General features: G+C 45.7%; 1 protein-coding gene across 2 annotated transcripts in view; it reads left to right on the top strand.

Annotated features, from left to right (window-relative positions):
• The window catches only part of UTP4 (UTP4 small subunit processome component), a 392106-nt gene that overhangs the window by 135973 nt on the left and 230662 nt on the right, over window positions 1–25471 (top strand). For both annotated transcript variants that reach the window (XM_069635538.1, XM_069635537.1), the window contains 3 exons: window positions 5864–6035; window positions 16149–16240; window positions 16380–16476. In XM_069635538.1, the coding sequence (XP_069491639.1) occupies window positions 5864–6035; window positions 16149–16240; window positions 16380–16476 (361 nt within the window). The remainder of the gene's footprint in view (window positions 1–5863; window positions 6036–16148; window positions 16241–16379; window positions 16477–25471) is intronic.

Here is a 25471-nt window from a genome sequence, read left to right as displayed (position 1 = left end):
TGGTCCCACCAACCCAAGGGAAGAATTGGTCTGTTCCAGGCTTCTCTAGTCGATACGAAATTTGGAGCTTCAGCAGGGCTTCAACGGGCAAACAACCTTCCACAAGGGTGCAGCAAGCTTCTCTTCCAGTTTCTTTTTTCAGTTCCTTCGCCCAGTCGTCGACTGCCTTCTGTCCAAGAGGCCTCGCCTTTTATGCAGGTTTATCCCATTCATTCTCAGCCTAGCTGTCACTCACAAAGCAGGGTGGCTGTCCTCCAAGGACAGCCAACAGGCCACCCAGCACTGGGTTCATTCAGGTTACCATGGAGACTAAGGACAGGGAGTTTGGGCACCTCCCTTGCTTCCTACCCTGCCAGATAGGCTGGAGCCAGAGGCAGGTTTCAGCACTGAAACCTGCCAAAGACCAAATGAACAAAGGGACCAAACCTGGTGTTAGGCTAGATTGTATGCATTACCCTTAGGGAGAATACAGCAGCCTTGTCCTCCTGGCAATAGGTAACCCAACCTTTGGTATAAGTCTGTACTACACAGGTTGGTAGTGTGGCTGAGCAGCCAGGCTTATCTCAAGAGGGGTCAATGTGAGCAGTAGGGGGTTTACAGAGATTCACAGTGACGGGTATTCAAATGAACTCTTACACTCAAGGTTTCTTGATTAACAATTATTAATTTAAGTCGGTTGAATAAGTCTTCAGAAGGGAGCAATATATTAGTAACACAAATACACTTCAAAATACACACAGTTTCTCTAAATCAGCAAGTACCCATTTGGGATGGCACACAGATTCTTGCTACACCATGAGGTGACTTAAATAACTGGGACACTGTGGCCATTAATATATCACTGGTATATTTAGAGCAATACTGAGTTAGGTGTCAAAGCAAAGGGTTTGGGAACTAAGCAAAGGTTTAAACAAATATTCTGAAGCAGGTAAGTAATGCAAAGTAAATTAACCCCTTTCCGTGAGGAAAGATAAAGCACAAAGTCGGAGGGAAGAAGTGTCTTTCAGGGAGCAAGGCCAGCCAATGTTAATTGAAGAAAAGTCTAGGTGAGCTCAAGCACTTTTGCAGGTAAGTAAAAGTCTTGCATAATGTTTTAGAAGTCTTTGTAGAAAAATAGAATCGCTGTAGGGCCACAAGCTGGGAGGCTTGTGAGGGGCAAAGCTGCAAGCAACTCTGCAAAAGCAACCAAGACCAGTCTCAACTGAGAAATAGCAAGGCTACACAATAGGAGGTAAGTCCCCTTAGTTTTACAGTACCTTTTGGTTAGTAGAAATTGGTTCCAGCTGGCTTCCTTTTCTGTGTAGGTCTGCCGATACTGGGCCTCAGTCGTGGGGACAAGAGGGAAGACGTCTGGGGACTCCTGCACTACGAATTGAAGGTCGGCGGCAGCAATGGGCAAACTTCAGATCCGCAGCACTTCATGGTTTCAGTTCCTCGCAACTCTCACAAATAGCACCACTGTGGTTCTCGGATACCACCATCGACTTTCCTCGCATCTGGGATCCAGCACTCTCAGGTGGCTCAAGCTTGGTCAGTCATGCTTCAAGGGAGTCTGGAGGATCTTCCTGGAGCTCGGGTCCGACTTAAAGAAACAGTGTGCCTCTCCCTGGCACTTCGGTTCCTGCAGCAGCAATGGAAGTACAGCCAGCTCTGAGAGGATTTCCAGATGAGCTAGTCTTGGTGTCGATTGGTCCCACCGACACAAGGAGAGAAGTCTTCCTTTGCAGATCTTCTTTAGTCGAGGCGAATTCGGAGCTTCAGCACTGTAGCAGGGCTTCACTGGGCAAACCAACGGTCCAGGAGTTGCAGCAAGCGTTTCTTCCAAGTTCTTCTTTGGATTCCTTCGTCCAGTGGTTGACTTACAAGCAAAAAGCCTCGTCTTTTTATGCAGGTTTTTCCCATTCATTCGCAGCCTAGCTGTCAATCACGCAGCAGGGTGGCTGTCCTCCAGCCAGTCACCCTTGGGTGCCTTCCTGTAACTAAGGAGGCTAAGCACAGGGAGTTTCGGGCATCTCGCTGGAGCCGGAGGCAGGCTTCACTCGTGAATCACACCAATGACAAAATGAACAAAGGGACCATGCCGGGTTTGGCACGCAGTGTAAATCTCAATAAGGACCTTTCCAACAAGAAATGGCGAAAAAAAGACCTTGCCATAGAAACACCCAATAGTAGCAAAAAGTAAACCACTGCCACCAGCCTTTCATTGTAGAAAGGGTAACATAAACATGTTACATGAGAAACTAAAGGGGATACTAAGTAACCCCTCTGGCACTCTATTGTAAGATAGTGTGTGCTGGGTCTAAAAAGTTAAAAACTTTTTAAGTAAAGTCCATTTCACTTTGCTGCTCTTGCACTGCACCAAGAGAAGGTATTTAAACCTTTGGGAAAACTAAGACTTCCCTGTGGTACTGCACTGCACTGAAGGTGCTGTGGCCACAATGTAAAGATGCCTATGGAGTTTGTCGGACTCCAAAGTCAAAAGAGAGAGTCCAAATCACAGAAAAAAAATACATGAGCGAGTGGGGAAAAAGGGCTCACTCTCCAGGTTAGAAAATAAAAGTCCCTAAGTCCAACAAAAGAGCTGGGGGTTACTAAGGTAGAAGAGGAATTAGCACATGTCTGAGAATTCTCCCTAACACCTTGTTTGGCGCTCAGAGTAAAACCCAAGAAAAACCTCGCAAGCAAGAAATGTCAAGGAAGGAAGACCGAGGCCATTTTGGTGCACTACTGCAGCTGAGGATTCAGCCTGCGGTAGAAACGCACAATAGTAGGAACATTAAACCACTGCCACCAGCCGTTTTAAAGTAGCGAGGGTAACATAAAAAGTGTTACATGAGGAAGTAGGAAAAGGGGCTACTATGTAACCCCCTTAGCACTTCCACCTAAAATGGGTGTGCTGGACCTACATGGTGAAAAACAGGTAAGTAAAGTCAATTTCACTTTACTACTCTTGGGAACAGTATTTCACCTAAGAGAAGGTATTTAAACCGTGTAAGAAATCCAAAGGACTTCTCTGACACTGCACTGAATGTGATGTGTGTCACAATACAAAAGGTAGATGCCTATGGAGTTTGTCCGACTCCAGAAACACAGAGCCCAAACCAGATCAAAAATACATGTGAGAAAAAGGTCTGTCTCGCTCCAGGATTAAAATTAAAATTCCTAAATCAAGGACGCGCAAGGCAACACCTGCGTCGCGCAACACCGCGGCCTTTGCAGCAGAGGGTCCGATCCTCGGTTCTCAAGTTACACTAAAGGAATTCTTTTTTACCTTGAGGTTCCACTTCTGTCGAGCAGTAATAATAGAGCCTTGTCTTTGGCATTGCTCTGCAGGTTCCACTAATGTGAACATTTCTGTATAGCTGTGCCATAGAATGAAATAGATTAGCTCCTAAAAGTGCCCAGTTTCCTATTTTGGGGATGGTATGTTTACTCAATTTTTTTCTTAGTTGGGACTATCTTTAGGGAGTAAAAGTTTCTCATTTGCTGCTTCTCTGTAGGGAAGCTTGTTAGGGAGAATTCTCAGTAATGTGCTATTTCCTCCACCTTAGAGATCCCCAGCAACTTTGATGGATGTTTAGGACTAGATTTTTTACTTGGAGAGAGGGAGACCCCTTTTCCCCACTCATGTATTTTAATGTGATTTTTTAACTGTTTCTTTTGGTTGTGGAGTCTGACAAACTCCATAGGCATTATCTTTTACATTGCATCACAAATCAGTCTTACAAATTTCCCAAAGGTTTAAATACCTTCTCTGGGATAAACTGTTTCCCAGAGCAGTAAAGTGAAATTTACTTTACTTGCATTTATAACTTTCTGGACCCAGCACACACTGTCTTACAATGGGGTGCTGGAGGGGTTACTTGGTATCCCCTTGTCTAGCTTCTCATGTAATAGTTTTATGTTAGCCTTTCCTCGATGAATGGCTGGTTGCAGTGGTTTACTTATAACTACTGTGGTGTGCATTTACCGCGGGCTGCGTTCGCAGCTGCAGTAAAGCACCCATCGGTGCCATTTTGTCAAAATGGCTGCAGTCTTCTTCTTTTGCCATTTCTTTGTGGAAAGGTCCTTCTTGAGATTTACTCTGGGCACCAAACCAGGTTTGGTCCCTTTGTTCGCTTTGCCTTTGGCGCAATTCACGAGTGAAGCCTGCCTCTGGCTCCAGGGTGTCTTGTGTGGGCAGGAAGTTAGGGAGGTGCCCGAAATTCCCTGTACTTGGTCTCCTACGAGACCCAAATGCATTCTGCAGTGATTGGCCAGCTGTCTGTCTGGCAAGGACTGCCACCCTGCTGGGTGACTGGCAGGCTGGAATGAATGGGCGCGAACTGGATAAAAGGCGAGGCTTTTGGCTTGGAAGGGCAGAGTAGACTAATGGACGAAGGAACCGAAGACTAGCTGGAAGAGGACGGCTGCTGAAACTCCTGGACCGTTGGTTTGCCAGGTGAAGCCCTGCTGAAGGTCCGAATCGCCAAGTTCATCTCGACAGAGAAGCCCTTCAAGGACGACTTCTCTCTTTTTGAGTTGGTGGGACCAATCAACTCTAACCTTAAGCCACCTGGATACCATTCTTGGCGCTGGTTGTATTTTCCTCAGAGTGCTGCAGGAAACAGAATAAACAGGGAGAGAGACACCAGTTTGTGTGCTTGTCTACCAGAATTGAAAATGTGCCTTTTACAGCTTTTTGACCAGTCCCAGTGCAGTGCAGGTGTCCCCCCTGATGTCGTCCCTCTTGTCCCCACGACTGAGGATCAGGAACAGCGAGATATGCAGGAACTGCCAGGAACAGACGTCTTCAGCTGCATATTTTTCTTCATTGCAAGGTACTGTGAAAACCCGACCGTGAGAACTTACCTCTCACTGCGAAAGTGCTTGAAACTTTGGCAACTTCAGGCCTAGTCAGCTTGTGAACCAACATATGAATATTTCTATTATGAACTACTACTGAGAACTTTGGCAAAGACTTTTCCGTTGAACTACTAGAACTGCCTATCCTATACAAGACATTAGCCCATTGACTTTGACCTAAACTATTGCATTGAATTGACTCATCTGGTGAACTCAATTTATTTGCACTGTCTAAGAATAATGTAAGCTTCTTTTTTTAACTTATGCCTTTTTGCTCCTACTTCAAAGTCGTTTAAATTCCTCAAACTGATAGTGTGAAGTACTGAAGTATATTTTTGTGTGATAGATTGCCTCCTTCTAGTGAATGTTTTATAACCGACTGTGAAATAAATTTATAAGTGTTTTACCAAGAAACCTTGAGTGTAAGAGTCTATTTGAATACTTGTGATTGTAGACCTCTGTGTAACATACTTACAGCTCACATTCCCCTCTTGAAATAAGCCTGGCTGCTCAGCAATGCTACCAAAATTGAGTAGTATAGACTTGTACCAAAGGTTGGTTTTGCTTACACCTGTAGTCCTAGTTGTGTGTAGTGGACAAAAAGGATACTGCATACAAGCTTTGCCTAACATTTGTCACTGTGAATCTCTCTAATTCCCCTACAGCTCACATTGACCCCTCTAGCGATGAGCCTGGCTGCTCAATAGGCTACCAACCTGTGTAGTACAGACTTAAACAAAGGTTGGGTTCCTATTGCCAGGAGGTCAGGGTTGTTGTAGCGCACCCAAAGGGCACTGCATACAATCGTGCCTAACAAAGCTAAAAGTACATTGTTCAATAGAGAACTTGATTTAGCGTTTAGTAATATAAATCTAGTAGCCTCTCATGTGGCACATTATCAAACATGTTTGTTTGGCTGATTTAGCCCACCTGCAGCCTTTATTTTGATCCTCTGCAGCCATCCTTACAATTGCACATGCCAGTTCCTAAGTAATATATTGATTAATTTTCTTTTCAGACTGAAGACAGCTTTGTTGTGGGCACAGCAGAGGGGACCGTGTTTCAGTTCCAGCTGCTGCCTGTCAGATCTGGGGAAAAGGAGTGCCATTGGGTGCGGACGAAGCCTTTCCACCATCACACCCATGATGTCCGAGCAGTGGCGCACAGTGCGACTGCACTCATCTCTGGAGGTACATCTTTTTCACTGGCAAATTCTGATTCTGGCATATTCATTTTCTTTAGTTACCCCTTTTTGGAATTGTCCTTTGTCACCAACCGTGTCCAATCTGGCACTGACCAGCCTGTTAAATAGTTCTCTACTCTGGGGCTGTTTTCCCTCTGCAAACCTTTGTTTTGTGATACTAACTGCTCATTGGTACGCTACATCCAACATAGTACTTGTCTGATTTTACCCTTTGGGGGTTGTTAGGACAGTCTTTCTAAAGTCCTACCAAGACTTCACAAAAACCATATATCTGAGGCAGTACATAAGCTGCACTCTTAGTGTAAGCCTGTACCACCTGAGAATGAGGTAGCATTGACAAAGCAGCCTGGCTGATCTTAGGAGGGAGAGAGGGCTGTAGCTTGGTACAAAGAAATTGTAGCATGCATATGGTCCAAAGAAACACTGAAACACTATGTATTGTAAAAATAAATGGTTTATTTAAATACAAGGAGCCCAAGGTGAATCTTATGTAAATAGGTAATATCGCAATATTTCTTATGTTAAAGGTTTGTTTATTAATTTGTATAGCGCACCTGACCCAAAGGTATATGGGCGCTTAATCTTCGAGTTACAGGCAAGGTAGGGTACAATTATACAGTGATGAAGCAAAGGTATACAAGACAGGATAGCAATTCGTGCATAGACAGTAATATAGCAATTCGTGCATAGACAGTAATATGCTGGCATGGTGCAAAATACAATCAAGCAGGAGGTATGCATTCAATCATGGTAGGTTAATTGTTGAGTAACCAGGTGATGACCTTAGTTCTGAAAGGTTGGAAGGTGGGTGTAGATTTGATATCCAGTGGAATGGTATTCGAAAGTTGTGAAGCCAGAACTGGGAAGCTGGAACCGCCAGCTCTTTTGAGGGAGAATTTGGGCAGTCAATTGTAGTGTATTAGAGGATCTAGTGGTTCTAGTGTTCTGTCTTAGTGTGAATTTGTTGGTGAGATAGGGCGGGGCAAGGCCGTTGAGTGCTTTATAGGTGAGGCAGATAGTTTTTAGATCTATTTTTTGTTGGATGGATAGCCATTTGCATGCGATTCTGGTAGCCGAAATATGTTCTCTTCTGGGAATATTCAGGGCGGCACGGAGTGCATTATTTTGTATAACTTGCAGTTTGATTACCGTTTTGTTGGCACCTACGTAGAGACTATTGCAGTAATCTAGTTTAGATTGTATAAGTGCTCTGGCTAAGGTGAGGCAGTTGTTAGGGGAGATCAGCGGTCTACAGGCCCTGATTAGTTTGCCTGTGTAGGCCGTGGCTGAGGCAGTCATATTAATTTGTTTGGCTAGGTTAGTGTTCGTGTCGAGGTAAAAACCAAGGGTTTTTACACTCTTGGCGATAGTGATGGTGTTGCCGTCAATGGTAAGGCTAGTGTAGCTAGGACTAAGTTTCCGAATGGTGTTGGGTGAGCCGACAAGGAGCAGTTCAGTCTTGTCATCATTCAGGCAGAGGCCATGTGTGGCCATCCATGCCTGAATGATGGAGAAGACTTCATTGATCCAAATGGCGTCCGAATTATAGTTGCCGGTTAAGGTGAGGAGTATCTGGGTGTCGTCTGCGTAGTTGGTGTAGGTGACACCCAGATGGTCCAGCTTGTCGAATAGGGGCTTTGTAAAAATGTTATACAAAGTGGGTGATACACACGATCCTTGTGGGACACCAAAAGTAATAGGAATAGGGTCGGCCGCTGCTAGGGGTGAGAAGACCCGCATGGTCCTATTGTCCAGGAAGGATTGGATCCATGAAATTGCGGAGTGGGAGAAGTGTACTGCCGATGACAGATGGTTGCACAGGATTTTGTGATCAACCAGATCAAAGGCAGCGGATAGGTCAAGAAGAAGAAGGATGCCAGCTTTACCTTTGTCTTTGAGGTCGTCTATCTGGCACTTGAGATCGACCAGGGCCGTTTCTGTCCCGTGTTGTGGACGAAAGCCGGACTGGCGAATTCCTAGTAGATGGTTTGTCTCAAGGTAATCCTGGATTTGTAGATAGGCCACTCTATCAAGAATTTTTAGTAGGAATGGGACAGTGGTGATGGGTCTGTAATTTGTGGGTATATCTGGGTCGAGGGTAGTTTTTTTTAGTAGTGGTAGGACCCAGGATTGTTTTAGAGGGGGAGGGGTGGGACTGGAGGTCGGATCATAGGTGAGTTGTTGTTGTTTGTCAATTTTAGACTGGAGCCCTGAAATTTTGTTAACAAGGGCATTCTGGATCCCTGTGCACCATTGTTTATTTTTAGTGCAAGTATCCGTGGGAGGAATGGGGTTTTCTAGTTCCTTTAGGATCTTAAAGAGCTCCTTTGAGCTGGAGCTTGCCTCCGAGATCCTGGAGTTGAGCGATTCTTTCTTTGCGCGTATAATCTAATTTTTGTAGAAAGTGGAGATATTAGTGAGATTCGTTCTGTTAATTGCTGAGGGCGCTGATTTCCATAGTGCTTCAAGTTTACTTTTTTGTTGCCGGAGGGATTTAAGTTCTGGGGTGTACCATGTATTCAGGTGCGCTTTTGGTTTCCCTTTGCGCATTTTTAGTGGGGCAATAGTGTCAACAGCTATGGCCATGGAATTATTGTAGACGTTGACCAATTGGTTCAGGTCAGTTGTGGCTGGTAGTGCGTTCAGGATAGGGGTTACCAAGGGTATTAAGGCTTCCGCTGTGATGTTACTCTTTTTCCTAGTTAGGCAGGCTGGTGCGGTAACAGGCTTGTTATGCACTAGGCTGCTAGTGTTAATGTCAAATGGGAGGAAATGATGGTCAGTCCATAAGAGCTGTATGGGATCCTTCATGGTAATGTTGCAGTTAAGGGCGGTTACCCAATCGAGGATTCTGCCCTTCGAATGGGTAGGTTTGGAGCAGAATTGTTGGAGGCCATGCTCCTCTAATGCTGTGTAAAGGTACTTGTATAGCGCACCGTCACCAACAGAATTGGTTCCCAGGCGCTCTGGTGGATCTGTAAACGAGAAGGTGGGCTAGGCTAGTAAGGAAGAGGGAGTAGGATAGTGAGAGGAGTCGTGTACTGTTGGCAGCTTCAACTCGGTAGACACACCGGGTGCTGAACTTTGGTTAGAGTATTGGATCGGTGTCCGTCCGCGTGTGCTGTTGGTGCGGCTTATGTGTTGCGGTGTGGTGAAGTGCGTGCAGCTTGTTGTGCAAGACATGGTTGTGTGAGTTTTTTGAGTGAGATAAGTATGCAGAGAGTTTGAGCTTATATTGGTTAGTGGGTTATGACATTTAACATGCTAACATTCACAGTTCTGGCTAAGTGTAGTACTTGCTGATCTACATATTCCGTCTAAGTGTGGCACTCGCTAACCTTCACAATCCTATCTAGCTATGGCGCAGGCTGATGATCTCAATTCTAAATTTGGGACATGCTAACATTCAAGTTCCATCTAGTTGTGGCATATGCTAACATTCACATATAAACATAATTATAAAAACGCAACACGATGCTCTAAAGTACACAGACCAAAGCATAGACCCTGTTCAGAAAACTAACAGTATTTTTAGGGAAGTCCGACCTTATCAAACAAATGTATTATAGGACACACCTATTCATGGGGAGTAAAACCATCAGTTACTTTTAGATTACTTTACATTTAGTTAAGGGTAGTAGACCCAGTCAGTCATGCAGTGACACAGTCAAGGAATCACTTAGTAAACCAACCCTGTTATCAGGATACTTTTCTGAATAGTGGAACACAGATTGAAGGAACAATATAAACCTATAACTGCAATCAGGATGAGGCTCCGCTATCCCAGTTATAGACCTTATGGTGTAATATACAATTACAGTTGCTTTTCCGATCAGTGGAGCACGGACTGAGGTAAGCAATAACATACTACACTATTTTAGGATTGCACCAGGAAGACCAAAGTCGGCTACACCCACAGCAGGGCACTTTTTAAGTATGGCACACAGCTATTCTAGGCAGGTAAAATCAAAGGGTGTAATACACTGATCTGAATAATAGTATAACATAGACTAGGGTAAGCAATAACTATCTAACTTGTTTTGGATGGCACAAGGCAGACCAAGGTAAGTAAAACCCAAGGCAGACGTATTCTAGACAGGCTATACGGAATGTCTGGGGGAAGAACGACCCAGTTGGTAAACCTATTGTTAGGTAAGAATTGGTGCAGTCACACTGTGTGAGACTACACAACACTTATCTGCTTGGTAGTTGGTAACCCAACTTTTGGTATAGGTCTGTACTACACACGTTGGTAGTGTGACTGAGCAGCCAGGTCTATCTCAAGAAGGGTAAATGTGAGCTGTCGAGCTGTAGGGATGAAATTCGCAAATCCAAGTAGCACTAACAATCAAGGTTTTAGTTATAAATATTTAACATCAATTTTTAAATAAAGGGGAAGATATGCAACAAATATACTTTAGTTAGTGGATACTCTTTGGATATGCTTACTTATTACACACTTCCTACACCTGGAGGTGACTTCATTAACAAGGACAGTAATGGCATTTATATATCGGTGGTTATACTTTGCAGATACTGAGGTGGCAGAAAAAGGGTTAAGGAAGGAAAAGGTTAAACAGGTTCTCCATATTTGTGAGGACAACTAAATCTACCAATGAATTCTAGACAAGCCTTTCACATTAAGAAGTCTAAAACAAGTTGCCAGCTCTGAGGGACAAAAATATCTGTCAATGGACTAGAAGAGTCTGCAGGGAGCCACCAGGACAGCCAAAGTGAATTGGTGCACAGTCTATGGAGCTGAGGCACTTTTGGATAAAAAAGTCCTGCACTAAGTTAGAGTTTTGTAGAATCACTTGTAGGGTCTCTGTTAAGGCTGTGAAAAGCAGAGTTGCAATCAACTCTAAAAAATAAAATTAAAAAAAAGTAAGCCAATGCAAGTCTCAACTCAGAAAGGCACCGCTCAAAATACACTGAGGTAAGTGCCCAAAGTCTAAACAGTACCTCTGGGTTGAAGAGTGGTTCAGCTAGATTCTGTCCTGTTGCAGCGGTTCAGACTCTGGGTTCCTGAGCCTCAGTCGTGGGGACAAGATGGGGGATGTCTGGAGGGCTCCTGCAGCAACAATTTGGAGGTCATCAGCAGCTACAGGCTCTTTTCGGATCAGCGGCACTTCTGTTTCAGCACTTGGTAAACAGCACCACTGCGGGTCTCTGATACCCGTTGGGCTTCCTTCAATCCTTGGGTCCTGCACTCTGGTGAGGGGACTCGAGCACTGGTTGTCCTGCTTCTGGAAGGTCCTTCGGAGACTGGCCGCATTTCAGACGTTGCACTCGACTATGGATTTCTCGACCCCTGGCACTCGGTTCTTGCAGCAGCGAAGTAAATCAGGGAAAGATGGTCCAGTGGAACTTGTCTCTGGCTTTGTTGGTCCCACTAACCTAAGGGAAGAAGTCGTCCCTTTCAGAGCTTCTCTTGACGATCCGAAAAGGGAGTTTCAGCACAACAGCAGGGCTTCACTGGGCAATTCAAAGGTCCAGGAGGATGCAGCAAGCTTTGTTCACGGTTTCTTCGTCTGGTGTCTCTCCCAGTGGGCGACTCTGACCCTAGTTCCAAAACCCTTGCCTTTTAAGCAAGTTTCTCCCATTCATGCACCACCTAGACTGGGTGGCCATCCAGCCAATCGGGACTGGTTGCATTCGGGCATTCCTAGAGACAAAGGACAGGGGAGTTTCGGGAACCTCACTCACATCCTGCCTTTCCAGGCACACTGGAGCCAGAGGCGGCCTTCAGGGCTGAAGTCGCCTAAGGCAAAAGGGCTCAAAACGGCCTTGACGCAAAGAGTAAAACCCAAGACTGACCTCCCAAACAGAAAATGGCGAAAAAAAGGCCGCCCCTTTTCGACAAAATGGTCACACATGGGTGCTATACTGCAGCTGAGGGTTCAGCCTGCAGTAGAAAAGCACAATGATGGGAACATTAAACCACCGCCACCAGCCATTTAAAGTAGCGAGGGTAACATAAAAAATGTTATGAGAATGTAGGATATGGGGCTACTGGGTAACACCCCCAGCAATCCTCATAAGATTGGGTGTGCTGGACCGACAAATAGAAAAGGGAAGTAAAGTCAATTTCACTTTACTATTCACAGTTGTTCACACAAGAAAGGGTATTCAAACATTATGAGAAATCTTAAGGATTTCTCTGTGACACTGCTGTGTTTCACTCTACAAGAAGTAGATCCCTGTGCAGTTTCAGACTCCAAAAACAAAGGAAACACATAATCCAAATCAGGGCAAAACACAAGAGGGTGAGCAAAAGGGCTCACTCACTCCAGAGTTGAAATTAAAAAGTCCTAAAGTTCAGCAAAAGAGTTGAGGGGTGGGGTGGGGGGGTCTCTAGGGTTGAAGGGAATAGCAGATAAATGAGTTCTCCCCAGCACCTCCCATCCACTTAAGGGACTGTATCTGTAACCCTACAGTCCCCTGACACTTTGCACTTACGAGCCACCTCCCGGCTGCACTTGCTAGTTACTTTGCACTCTTCCCCCTGACCCCCCCCCCCCCCTTTATCTGGCACTTATCGTTGATTTGTCCTCCCTCTGTCCTCCCTTGTCTTCTCGCGCCTAGAAACACATGTGTACAGGCGTGTTATAAATGACTTGTATAACATCATAATGGTGACCCTCCTGTGCATTAGAGGCTGATTTGGCAGCCTGCGAGTAATACTGACTAAAAGTCATGAAAGTAGTTACACTTCCACCAGCCATTCGTTAACTTGTAATTGTAACACAAATATTACCAGATAAGTAAGCAAGGAGCTACATTGTATCCCCCCCAGCACTCCAATTAAAGTGGGGTGTGTTGGCTCACTATATAAAATGTAAAGGGGATGTGAATCCAACTTTACATCTTGGGAACAGTAGTTCACCCAAGGTATAAGAGAAATTACAAAGGGAAGCCCAAAGGGGCAACCCCCATAACAAAGGTGGCAGACTACAACTACCAGGCCAACATGCTCTCATTCATGCTCTCTACCAACAGATCCCCACCTTCACTCACCACCAGGGCTCCACCCACTCAAACTAGAAACAAAAAGTGTATCACAGTGGATAGGCTTATCCCTGCCGTACTCCCCACCATTAACTCACTGCCCGACAGCACTGATCCTGAGAGCCTGCTTTAGGAGTACAATACAATTATGGCCTCTTCCTTGGACCAGATTGCCCCCCTCAAACTCAGACCAAGTAAGCCGAAAATGCACCTGAACAAATGGTTCACACCATTCCTAAAAAAAACTTAAGGCAACAAAAAAACTGCAAGGCTGCGTGGAAATCACCACCATCCGAAGCTAACAAACAAGTCTACCAAACTGTCATCCCTTTACAAAAAAGAAATATGCTTAGCTAAACAAATATCCTACGATGCTCGCATATCCCAAACCAAGTCCAATATCAAGGAATTATTCACCATCCTTAAAGAAATGGAGACCCCCAATAGCATTGAGCAACACCTGCTCAAAAGATTAAAGAAATGGTGCTCAGACATCCAACATGCACTAGCCAACATTTCCACCCTACAAAATAAAATGGCTAACAAAAAAGCTTCTCTAAAGGACCTACCCCACCTATAATAGTTGGGAACACTAATGAAATCCAACCCACCCGATTCAACTTCTCCAAAGTGTCTACTCTCGAGGTGGAAATAATTATTCTGTCCCTCGAACCTTCCAACTGTCAGGGTGACCTCTGCCCTGCACAGCTTATCAAGGATGCGGCTCGAGACATATCACTCTTCATAACTAAACTTATTAATGCGTCCTTTGCCACAGGCGTCATCCCTACTAATCTCAAACAATCTTGGGTACTCCCACTCCTGAAAAAAACAACTCTAGACCCATCAACACCCACTAACTATAGGCTGATTACAACAGTGCCATTTCTCTTAACAATTCTGGACAAGGTGGCATATATGCAAATACAAAAATATTTGGAATTACACCACCTATTAGGAGCCAGACAATCAGGCTTTCACCCGCAACATGGAACGGAGACGGCCCTTATAGATCTCAAGACCCAAGTCGATGAGCTTAGGGACAATGGTAAATCAGTTCTGCTCCTCCTGTTAGACCTCTCAGCTGCGTTCGACCTGGTTGATCATACAATTCTATGCAACCATCTTGACACAGCAGCACACTTATCCAAGGAAGCCATAACCTGGATTAGATCCTTCCTAAGTGGCAGAACAATGAGGGTCTTCTCGCCCTCAGCAGCAGCAGACCCCATACCCATCGCATGCGGAGTGCCCCAGGGATCATGTCTCGCCCACACTGTAAACATATTTACCAAGCCAATTTTCGATGATCTGGATCATCTTGGTATCACCGACACCAAGTATGCAGATGATACCCAGATCCTCCTCCCACTTTCAGGGGATTATGACAAGGATTTGGCCTTGGTGAACAGAGTGTACATAATCATCCAGGCATGCATGGCCATGCATGGTCTATGCCTGAATGATAAAACGGAACTCATAATCATGGGCAACCCCACCAACTTAAAAAAACTATGACCCGACTATTCCTCATTCATAATCTACGGCAATTACATCAAGGTAGAACAGGAGGTAAAAATACTAGGCGTTTATCTCAACTCTCTCCTTTGCCAAACAGGTTAACTCATTAGCATCTACCACGGCCTATACGTGTAAACTCATCAGAACCGTTAAGCCACTTTGCTCTAACGGCAGTTGCATTATCCTGGCCAGAGCCCTAATCTTGTCCGGCCTGGATTATTGCAACGCCCTTTACCTAGGCTCATCCAAATCCACCACCAGAAGAATCCAAACCATACAAAATAAGGCCCTTAGAGCGGCATTGGGCATCTCCAGAAGAGAACACCTCTCCGAGAGCAGGCGCCACAACAACTGGCTCCGGACTAATGACAATCCTTCTAAAACCCCTGTCGCTCAGCCATAAATCTCTTAATAAAGCTGCCCCATCTATCTTGCTGACAGATTCCCCAAAACTACTTCCCTAAAACCATCCAGATCTGCAAATAGGGATTGCCTGTCCATCCCTAGATTCAAACTATCCATGATTGGAGTTAACAGCTTCACCGTGAAAGAGGCCAAACTATGGAACTTCCTGCCTTCCACACTGAACAGACCAACCGTACCAAAACTTTACAACTAACATTACCTTGTGGCTGAAATCTAATGACCACTAATCGCATGATAGAATCCTGGCCGGCAACTAGCAATGCTATTCTGTTAATGTAAATAGACACACTATGCCTGTAGTAAATACCTTTCTTAGCAACTGATTTATGGCTACCCCCACGATGGTAACCACAATTTCTCACACACTGCTTGCATTTGTGGAAATCTATGCTTTCTTGCATTATCTGTAAATACCTGTATAATATTCTGTCTGTAAATCATACTTTGTACAAAGGTACCTTTTTACCTTCATTCCTTAACTAAGCTTTGCATATTAATGTACTGCTGCGCCCTGATACCCCTGGGTCTGACGTGCATTATAAATAGTAAAACAACCAACAAACCCAGCCTAAGCTTAAGTTATTGGAAACTATAAAGCCAATCATACACTATGGAGAGAACTAAAAAGGTCACCCATGAAAAGAGCAAAAGACTAGGTGAGGGGTAAAAGACCAACTCACCTAGGAATAAGGGAACAATTAAAGTCCAGCAAAAGGTCCTGGGGATGACAATCAGGACGATTTATCACAAATGAAAATCTTACCTAACAGTGTGCATTTGTAAACTTACAAGAAATATATCAAAGACAGGCCTAGACTCTCAGCTCTGATAGTGTTATGGACTAAATAGTCTCCCCTTAAAAATGAGCAGAAAGCAAGGGAAGGAAAGCAGTAGGCTTTACTTGGCTTCAAATAATCAGGCCAAGGGTCTCTTGGGAATCTCTGGGAGGACATTGCAGCAAAACGAAAATCTTACCCAACTTCACACATTAAACTATATGCAATAGCCAGTGATTGTGATGATCCCTCTGCCTATTTGTCTGTGAAGATCCCTTTTAGATGTGAAGCAGGAGCCTGTTTCTGTCACGTTACTTCTGAACTGCATGTTCTGCCTCAGTTAAACATTCCACCTTTTGTCCCAAAAGGCCTGGATGCTACTCTGGTGGTTCGCCCACTTATGGAGAAGGTGCAGTCAAAGACGTATGATGCGGCCCTGCGAAAGATAACATTCCCGCATGTGAGTATTTGTCTTCCTACAGGGTGAGCAGTTTTGTAGGCTATTGCAGTATTTTATCTGAAATGATAGAGCATTATGATGTGGCCATCTGTATACAGAAAAATGACCCAATCCTGTTTTTTCTTTCCGCTCTTGTTAGCGCCGCCTAGTCTCCTGTGCAAAGAAGGCTCAGCTGCTACTTTTCCAATACCCAGAACGTTTGGAGCTTTGGAGGCTTGGTGCCACTGATGCAATAGGTACAATACTTTGAAACCTTGGGAGGAGACTGTGTGATTACATGAGTTTTCATATAAAGCAGACGGTGTGCACTGAATCAGTTTGGTAGAATTTTGTGTAAGGATTCAATGCTCATTAAAGTTGTATTGTAAGTTTTGCAGTCTGATGCCCTGCACAGCAGTGTGCACTTCTTATCATTGTTCATTAAAGCAGTTCCTCTAGATAAGGGCATTCAAACTTCATACTTGATCAATCCTTTGCCTCTCTAATGGAATTTTCAGTGGCAATTCTGTTCCAGACCTGGTGGTAATTTTGTGATCAGAAACTGTTAGGGAGTTTACCAGTTACTGTCTGTTATAGAACTTAGAAAAGGCCACCTTGGATTTACGGGGCTGCAACTCTTAAGTTTGACCTGAACCACACAATGGTTTGGTAGAATGGCTGAGCAGCCAGGGTTGGTCCAGGAGGGGAGGAGGGCTGTAGAAGGGTACAACAAGCTCTCAGCATACACCTATTCAAGAAAACATGTATACACTTTGTTATATTCCTCTACTGCAACCCAGGTTAGGCTGCCCACAGCCCCCAGGCCTCAGCACCCCAATAACAAAAAAACAGCCGCGACCAGGCTGGCTTCCCTCCCCAGCTCCCCTACAACCCTCCCAGCTCCCCTTCCTGGATCCCAGCCCTCCCGCCTCCCATCCCAAGCCCTGATTGGAGCTTTGCTCCATGTGTATTGGGTCCATCGACCTACGCGAGCCCACTCGGCTCATTCCTCTGCTGCAACCCAGGTAAGGCTGCCCACAGGCCACCGGCACCCCAATAACAAAAAACAGCCGCGACCAGGCCCGCTTCCCTCCCCAGCTCGCCTACAACCCTCCTAGCTCCCCTTCCTGGATCCCAGCCCTCCCGCCTCCCATCTCGCCCTGAGCCCTGATTGGAGCTTTGCTCCGTGTGACATCTGCATTTGGTCCAGAAGCACAGTGAGTGTCGCGCCCTCCTTCAACCGTCTCTCAGCAACATCTGTGTTGGCCCAGAGGCCCCATCCTAACCTGCAGTAGTCCTCCCCATCCGCACCCTCTTCCTGCTTTTCCCTTCCATCTCACCTCCTGACCCACCCCAGAGGCAGGTAAGTGCGGCCGCTTCTAGAGCCCCCTGGGCCCATAGCATTTACTTTCTGTGCCCATTCCAATGCCCCAGTGCTGTTGCTGCCCACTGCCCCTGTCCCCCACCCCCTGCTTCCTTCGCTGAGAAGCCGCCTTCACTGGTCTTTCCAGGGCAGCCCTCGGCCCGGCAGCCTCTGCGGCAAAGGGCCCCAAGGCCAAGGACGGCCCCAACAGGAGGCTCCAGGAAGTGTCGGCAGGGGAAGGGGAAGCCAGAGGCCAGCCGTCAACCATCAACTACAAGGACCAGTAAGGTAGGAGTGGCCTGGGTTAGGAGTAGATCAACCACTCTACCCTAAAATCCTAGTCTCTTAACAAACCAATATAAAACAGTATCATTAGCTATAGACACTATACACTATAGTAGACACTATACAGGTCTCCAAAATGTATCAGTTTCTGTTCCCAAATTGTATTGTAAGATTGCATAGATAGGCCTCACTTCCAATACACAGGTCTCCCAGATTTGGCAGGGTTTCTGTTCCCAAATTGTATTGTATCATATTCCGATTGCATTGATGGGCCTCTCTCCCACTATACAGGTCTCGCAAATTCATCAGGGGTTCTGTCCCTAAGTTGTATTGTATGATATTCAGATTGCATTGATGGGCCTCTCTTCCACTATACAGGTCTCCCAAAATTATTAGGGGTTCTATTCCAAAATTGCATTGTATGACATTCAGATTGCATTGGGGGGTCGCCTCTCCCACCGTGCAGGTCTGCCAATTTTATCAGGGGCTCTGTTCCCAAACTGTATTGTATGATATTCAGATTGCATTGATGGGCCTCTCTCCCACTATATAGGTCTCCCAAATTTAGCAGGGACTCTGCTCCCATAATTTTTTAATCATAAGGATTACAATACTCATTAGGGTCCCTCCTACCATACGAGACTCTAGAACATAGTCAGAATTAGTCTCAAGCTCAAACTTAGCTTAACCACCTTAACGTACTCCTAGGGTAGGACCAGACCGTGATGGAATAGTTCTACCGCCCCCACCTTTTCCGAGAGACCTACATAGACAGAACTGAACTTTGACCTACACCCCTGACGACTGTACGCCCAGCAACAAAACCCCACCGGACAGTGCTAGGATACACAAACCGACCCACCGGAAGAACAGACGGCACAGGAGCACCCAAGCCTACCAACACAAGAAGAAATACCAGCACTCCCATCACAAGACACAGCAGCCAACCAATCAACCGGCATCTCTGCACTGAGCACCAAAATGCCCCGGACCAGGAAGGGGCTCCGAGAAAGGGCACAAAACAAGGCTGCACTGGACACAGGCACACACATCCAACCTACTACCGAAGCAACATCCGCAAATTGAGGAAACACAACGCCAAAAACCAAAACGACCAGAACAAAATTCCAAAGAGAAAATTCCTTATCGCACACCATACCTCGCAACAACCCCAGAACCAGGCTACCCCAATGACAGACATCAAGACACACAAAGAACATCTCGAGACAACCAGGAAAAAGACGGGAACACCCAAGAAGAATGTGGCTAGAGTCTGACCCCATTACCCCATACATCACAAGAACAGAAGGACACCCTCAACACCCGCGCCATACCGGACATGGCGACGACTATCTTATAACCAACAACCCAAACATGAACCTAACTGACCAATTCAACGAAGAAGCATTGACGGATCTTCACCTAACCAGCACAAATGGAGAAGTAACACCACTGAACAGCCAAGCTTTCAATCTAGCAGACCGCATCAATGACGGCTTCAATGAAGATGCAGCTTCCGCTGATACTCATACGCCCTACTACAATGAAGCTGCAACCTTCGCTTATCCTCATCCACCCCCAATCAACGCCAATAACGATGCACCGCAACCAAACAACCACAAACCAAAACAAGTAACCAACAAGCAAAATCGCACCAAAAAGATCTACTGCAACCTCATCAATGCAAGGTCAAAGTCCAAAACATGCCACCGAGCTATACGATCCTCTCTGCGACGGAGAGATCGACATCCTATTTGTAACAAACTTGGCTAGACGATAATTACAAGATCACCCTGGTCCAATCAAACAGAAAAACCAAAAAAGGGGGAGGCTGGCAATCATTCACAAGGAACACCTGGATATCAAACTGGAAGACCCACTAATCATCGATAAAATGCAAATCCCTAATCCTACGTCTAGCAGTAACCCCAAAAACAAACCTGAAATTCATACTAATATATAGACCACCAACCTATGATGCAACCTTCGTAGACTCCTTCACAGAAGCAATCAGCGTCCTAGCCATCAATCACCTGATAGTCGTCGGGAGACTTCAACATGTGGTATGAAGGAGAAAGCACGACCATACAAAAATCGCTAACCAGCCCACTAGCAGCAATGAACCTACAACAACTAGTCAAAGGAGCAACCCACATGGCAGGGCATACACTTGACGCAATATTCATGAACAAACTACTCCACCATGGAACCCCCAATTCAAATACCCTGGAGTGACCACCTCATCATCCCCTTCGTAATCAAAATGACCACGCTAACAAACAGTCAAACGGACAAAACGACGAAAACCATGAAAAGAAATTGGAGAACCATCAAAAACTCCAACCTGAATAAACTGGAGCTAAACAAACCACACCCAACATTCGTGGAAGATGACCTGGACAAAAAGGTAACCCTGCTGCATTCCTGGATTATAACTACTATAGACAACATCACCAAAGAAAAACCCTTCGCTTCTAATAAACAGTCAATGGCAAAATGGTTCTCCCCACTACTTAGCACCATGAAAATAAAAAAACGAAGACTAGAACTTGATTGGAGAAAACAAAACGACGCGGCAGCGAGCAAACTGAAATTCCTACAACACAACCGGGCTTACAAAAAGGAAATACAAAAAGCAAAGAGGGAACACTACGACAACCGAATCTTCGAAGCACCAAACGCCCAAAAAGAGCGCTTCAAAATCATAAACTAAATCAAAAACCCTCTGGGATGTAACACACCAACTCCGTCCGTGAAACTCTGCAGACCACTTCAAAAAGAAAATCGCCAACATCCAACAAAGCAGACCGTTTGATCTGACCACAACCCCAGCCTACACCCAGGAGGAGCAGCCAAACAAACTACGAAGCTTTCCAGAAATATCATTGGAAACATTTGTCAAACTGGTGAATGAAAGCAATAACTCGGGGTCCCCCTAAGACCCCTGCCCACCAGACATATACAAAACTATTCTTAAACAAGGAACGCCCGTGGAATATCACAGGAACGTCCTCAACCATTCCATCGCAACTGGGAAAGTGCCACAAGCCTTCAAAACTGCATACATCAGGCCACTACTCAAAGATACAGCGGGAAACGTCGAGGACCTCCAACTACAGACCCATCTCCAACATCCCGTATACAGCCAAGCTGCTCGAAACGTACATATACAAAACAACCCAAGAGTTTATAGAAGAGCACGGCCTACTAGACCAGGCATAAGTGGGCTTCAGACCACTGAGAGGAATGGAATCGGCTCTACTCTCAATATGGGACAATCTAAAAATCAACGCAGACTCGGACAACAGATACTCCTAGACCTATCGGCAGCATTTGACAGTCGGCCATAACACCCTCATAACGAGATTAGACGGACTTGGAATAACAGACACCACTCTACTATGGATCAAATCTTTCCTAACAAACAGAACGGAAACTGTATGGATGAGTCCCTTCAAATCCAGCCTGAGAGATTCCACCTGTGGAGTACCACAAGGATCATCCTTATCCCCGCTACTATTCACCATCTACCTGTATCTACTTATCAGAATCATCAAAAGCCACAGCCTCACCTGCTAAAGCTACGCTGACGATACACAAATAGACAACCCGGAAAGAAACGCAATGCTAGAAAACTGCCTCTGCGATGTATTCTTCTGGATGAACTCCAACTCCCTCAAAATCAACCCAGGCAAAACTGAAATAATGATCGTCTCAAAAATTGAGGAGAAAACAAATTCATCCGTTGGCCAAGGGAACTCTGGACAACCCCAGCACCCTCGCTTATTGTAAAAAAACCTGGGGGTTCTGATGAACAATCTCACGCTAGAGCCACAAGTAAACACTCTCCTCAAGAAATGCTTCTTCCTCCGGCGAGCGGCAAAGAGAATCTTACTGTTCACCAACAAAACAACCACCATCTCCCTCGGCATGTCCAAAGTAGACTACGCCAATAGCCTATACCTAGGCATGCCTGAACGACTCCCAAAAAAAAAAACTACAACGCATTCAAAACGCGGCAGCCAGACTACTTCTGAAACTACCCCGAAGAGAACACACTGCACCAGCGCTGAAAACACTACATTGGCTACCAAACAACGAATAAAATGCAAAACAATGTGCATTACGCACAGAGCAGTACACAACAAATGCGCTGAGTTCCTAAGAGACAAACTGCGCCTACATCAACACTAAGAACGCTGAGATCAAGCATGGACATCCGCCTGGAACCGAAGCCCTACAACACAAGAAAACTTTGAGGATCCTCCTTCTCTCACCAAGCCCACGAAAACCTGGAACGACATTCCAAAGTACATAAGTAACACAAGAAACCACCTATTATTCAGGAAATTACTCAAAACCTGGCTCTTCACGTCATAACTAGAGACTGGCCACAGGTGCACTGACATAACTAAAAACATCAATGAACGTAGAGCGACCGCGATACACACCGATCAATCAATGGGAAAAGCCAAGGTAAATATCCCACGACATACTAAAGGACCAAACGGGAGACAGCCGCAATACAACCAAAGACAGTAAACCTAGCAAACTAAGACAGAAAAACTAGGACGAATCATCAAAAGGACCATGACCTTAACTATTACCTTCCCCAACAGCCCGAAGGACAAAATGTAGAGCGGGAAAGGAAGCACTGCACCACGAACTCCAATGCAGTGGGTGAGAAACAGAATGTTTCATCACTACACACTGTCCACCAATACACAGCAGGAAGCACAATGTCCCTCCACACAACTACAACTAAACAATAGTCCCAAGGATGTTCACCCCACGGAAACCAAAGAGCCAGTCAGGACAGAAGGATACGAACGACTGAATACACAGGCTCACCAAAACGGATCCACTAGGGCAACACATCAACATGACTCCGACCCTGAACCATTCAAAGCCTTAACCGACCGGGGTCACACTAGATAACTGATAATTGGATTAGTTTCAGACGCACCTACCAATCCAAACTATACTCAATAGGAATCAGTTGGATCAGCACAACACCACCAAAGCGAGTCGGCCCACGAGGAACCAGCAACAACCCAACCCACAGGTATACAACTCTAACAGAACCCTAAGTACCTGAATCAGGATAAAGACCCCACTAACCCAACCCTCAATCTTCTGCATACTTAAAACCACACAACCATCTCTCCCAGCAATCCGCACGCACTTTACCACACCGTATTAACAACACATAAACTTCACCCACAGCACTCTAGGCCTTCACCCGATCCGATACTAGCACCAAAGCCCAGCACTCGGTGTATACCGAGCTGAAGCTGCCAACAGCACACCACTTCTCCCACTCTTCTCCTCTCCTCGTCCCGACTAACCCTACCCGCCCTTCCTGTTTACAGATCCGCCAGAGCGCCTGCGGACCAATTCTGTTGGTGATGGTGCGCTATACAAGTATTGCTAACATAACATATATAAAATAGGACGAATTATCTCGTCCTTGACATTACTTCTGTGTTCCCAAGGATGAGAGAGCGCGTCTTTTTTGGCACTCTGTTTTGTGTGTGCCCTGCAAAGCAGGGATTGCACAAAACAGTAAAACAACCCCCGGGCTATCATGGCCCAGGGGTTGGATTTCCTTCAGTTTCACGTCGGCATGCGTAAAGCGTGCTGACGTGAAACAAAGTAAATTTCACAGCGGCAACCGAAACCGGCTGCCGCGGTGAAAACGGAAGGTAAGTTGCTTCGTTTTCTCCCTCGATCTGAGGCACTATTGTGCCGTTCAGATTGAGGGAGGTGTCGTTGGAAAGGGGAGACTCTCCCCTTTCCAATGACACTTTATTTATTTATTTATTTATTTATTTTTTAGCATTGCTAGATGCAGATCGGGCGCGGAGCGCTCTATCCCCACCCAGCAATGCCACTAGACGACCAGGGATCTGTTTGTGACGTGGGGGGTGGGACTGGGCTGCTTACAGTAAGAAGCCTGCTTCACCACCCAAAGTATTGGGCCCCCTGGGGGCAGATGGACACCCAGGGAATATTAAAAAAAATATGGGGGGGGGTCCACTAGACACCAGGATTTGTTGTGCCTTAGATTTCTGCCCCTAAGAAGGGGTACTTGATGCCCCCCATCCATTTAGGGTGGGGGGGGGGGATAGGCCACCAGAAACATTGGCACAGGCCCCCCAAGCCTGGGGCAGTACGTTTTGCTGCCCCTAGGAAAGGGGCAAAACAAAAATTAAAACAATTATAATTGTTTTGGGTGGGGCCACTAAAGCACCATGGATCTTTTTAGTGGAAAGGGGGGGTGCCCACAGGTGTCTTTTTGGAAGTGGATATGGTTGCCTGTTTTCCTTGGTGGCTTCAACACCCTAGGTCCAAATCTGTAGGTTGTCCACGAGAGCAAAATTCCTCAATCTGCTCTACCGAAGGACTTGGGGTTACTGTTTGGCAGAAACCTGTGCAGTTCCCTTGGGGACCACTGCAAAACGTTTAAGACTACAGGTGTTGGCAGTAAACCCAATTGGTAGCAGTCTGTACCACCCAGATTTACTTGGTAGCTGTGGCTGAACAGTCAGACTTCTCTCAAGAAGAGTTAGGCAGTATATAGAGTATACACATTGGGTACACAAATACAGCAGCACAAGCAAACACTGACCAGAGCTTGGGTATAAAAGTATATAATTATTTATTTAAAAACACACTTGTAAAAATACACTGGCACTGATATGTCAAGCAAGTTCAGTCACTAGAAATATATACACCTCCCTGATTATTCGACAAGTCTTAGGAAAAGAACACCACTTATTATCAATACAGAGGTGAGCGCTTAACCAAGATGGCACTCCAATAATTATTTAAAAAGGGAAAAGTCAGAATTAGGAAAGTACACAATACCAACACTTTTAAAAGAACCACAGCAAGTCAAGAAAGGCAGAGTCTACTGTAGAGAAAGAAAGTTCATAGGCCAGGCCCACTCTTGGAGAGAGCAAGGTGGAATGTGCCCAAGATCACACAGTTGAAGTACACTTTTAAAGTCTTTGCAGATAGTTCAAAAAGGAGTTTGATCAGTTCAGAAAAATTAGTTAACAGGTCCCAGGTCACCCCAGGATAGAGCGTCAAGGATTTACGGGACACCTTGAACAGTCTGTTGCAAGGGAGACCAGGCGGGACACAGTACCTAAAATGGTGAGAAAGCTCCAGCGAGGGCAGTTGTTCCTGGCAGCAGGGGCAAGTCAGTGCTTCGTCCAGGGGAAGAGAAGATCTCGACGTGGAGGAAAGCTGGAGGTCGTTGCACTGCCAGGGAAGAAACCAGCCGCGGAGTTTCCCGGTTAAAAGGTACTACCCTTTTATTCGAGGTAGTGCTGAAGCGTGGCTATCCGGCCGCCGGGCTGCTTGGCACGGGCGATTCGACCACGAGACGATGCAGGAAGGCGAAAAGAGGGGCGAACTGGTTAACCCCACCAGTTCAAAGGAAGAAGAGACTCCAGGAAGATGATCTTCTGTCATTGGGAAGTGGTGAGTCGGTTCAGCAGGGCTCCACCTGTGGTGTCGTCGTTGCAGGTCGGCTCAGCTTCTCCCTCTTTGGATTCTTTAGGTCCTGTGGCGACTTCTGAAGTTCCAGTCCACAA

This window comes from Ambystoma mexicanum, chromosome 1q (assembly GCF_040938575.1).
Source record: "Ambystoma mexicanum isolate Mex_15411 chromosome 1q, UKY_AmexF1_1, whole genome shotgun sequence".
NCBI classification, from domain to species: Eukaryota; Metazoa; Chordata; class Amphibia; order Caudata; family Ambystomatidae; genus Ambystoma; species Ambystoma mexicanum.
This window is presented reverse-complemented; position numbering and strand designations above follow the sequence as displayed.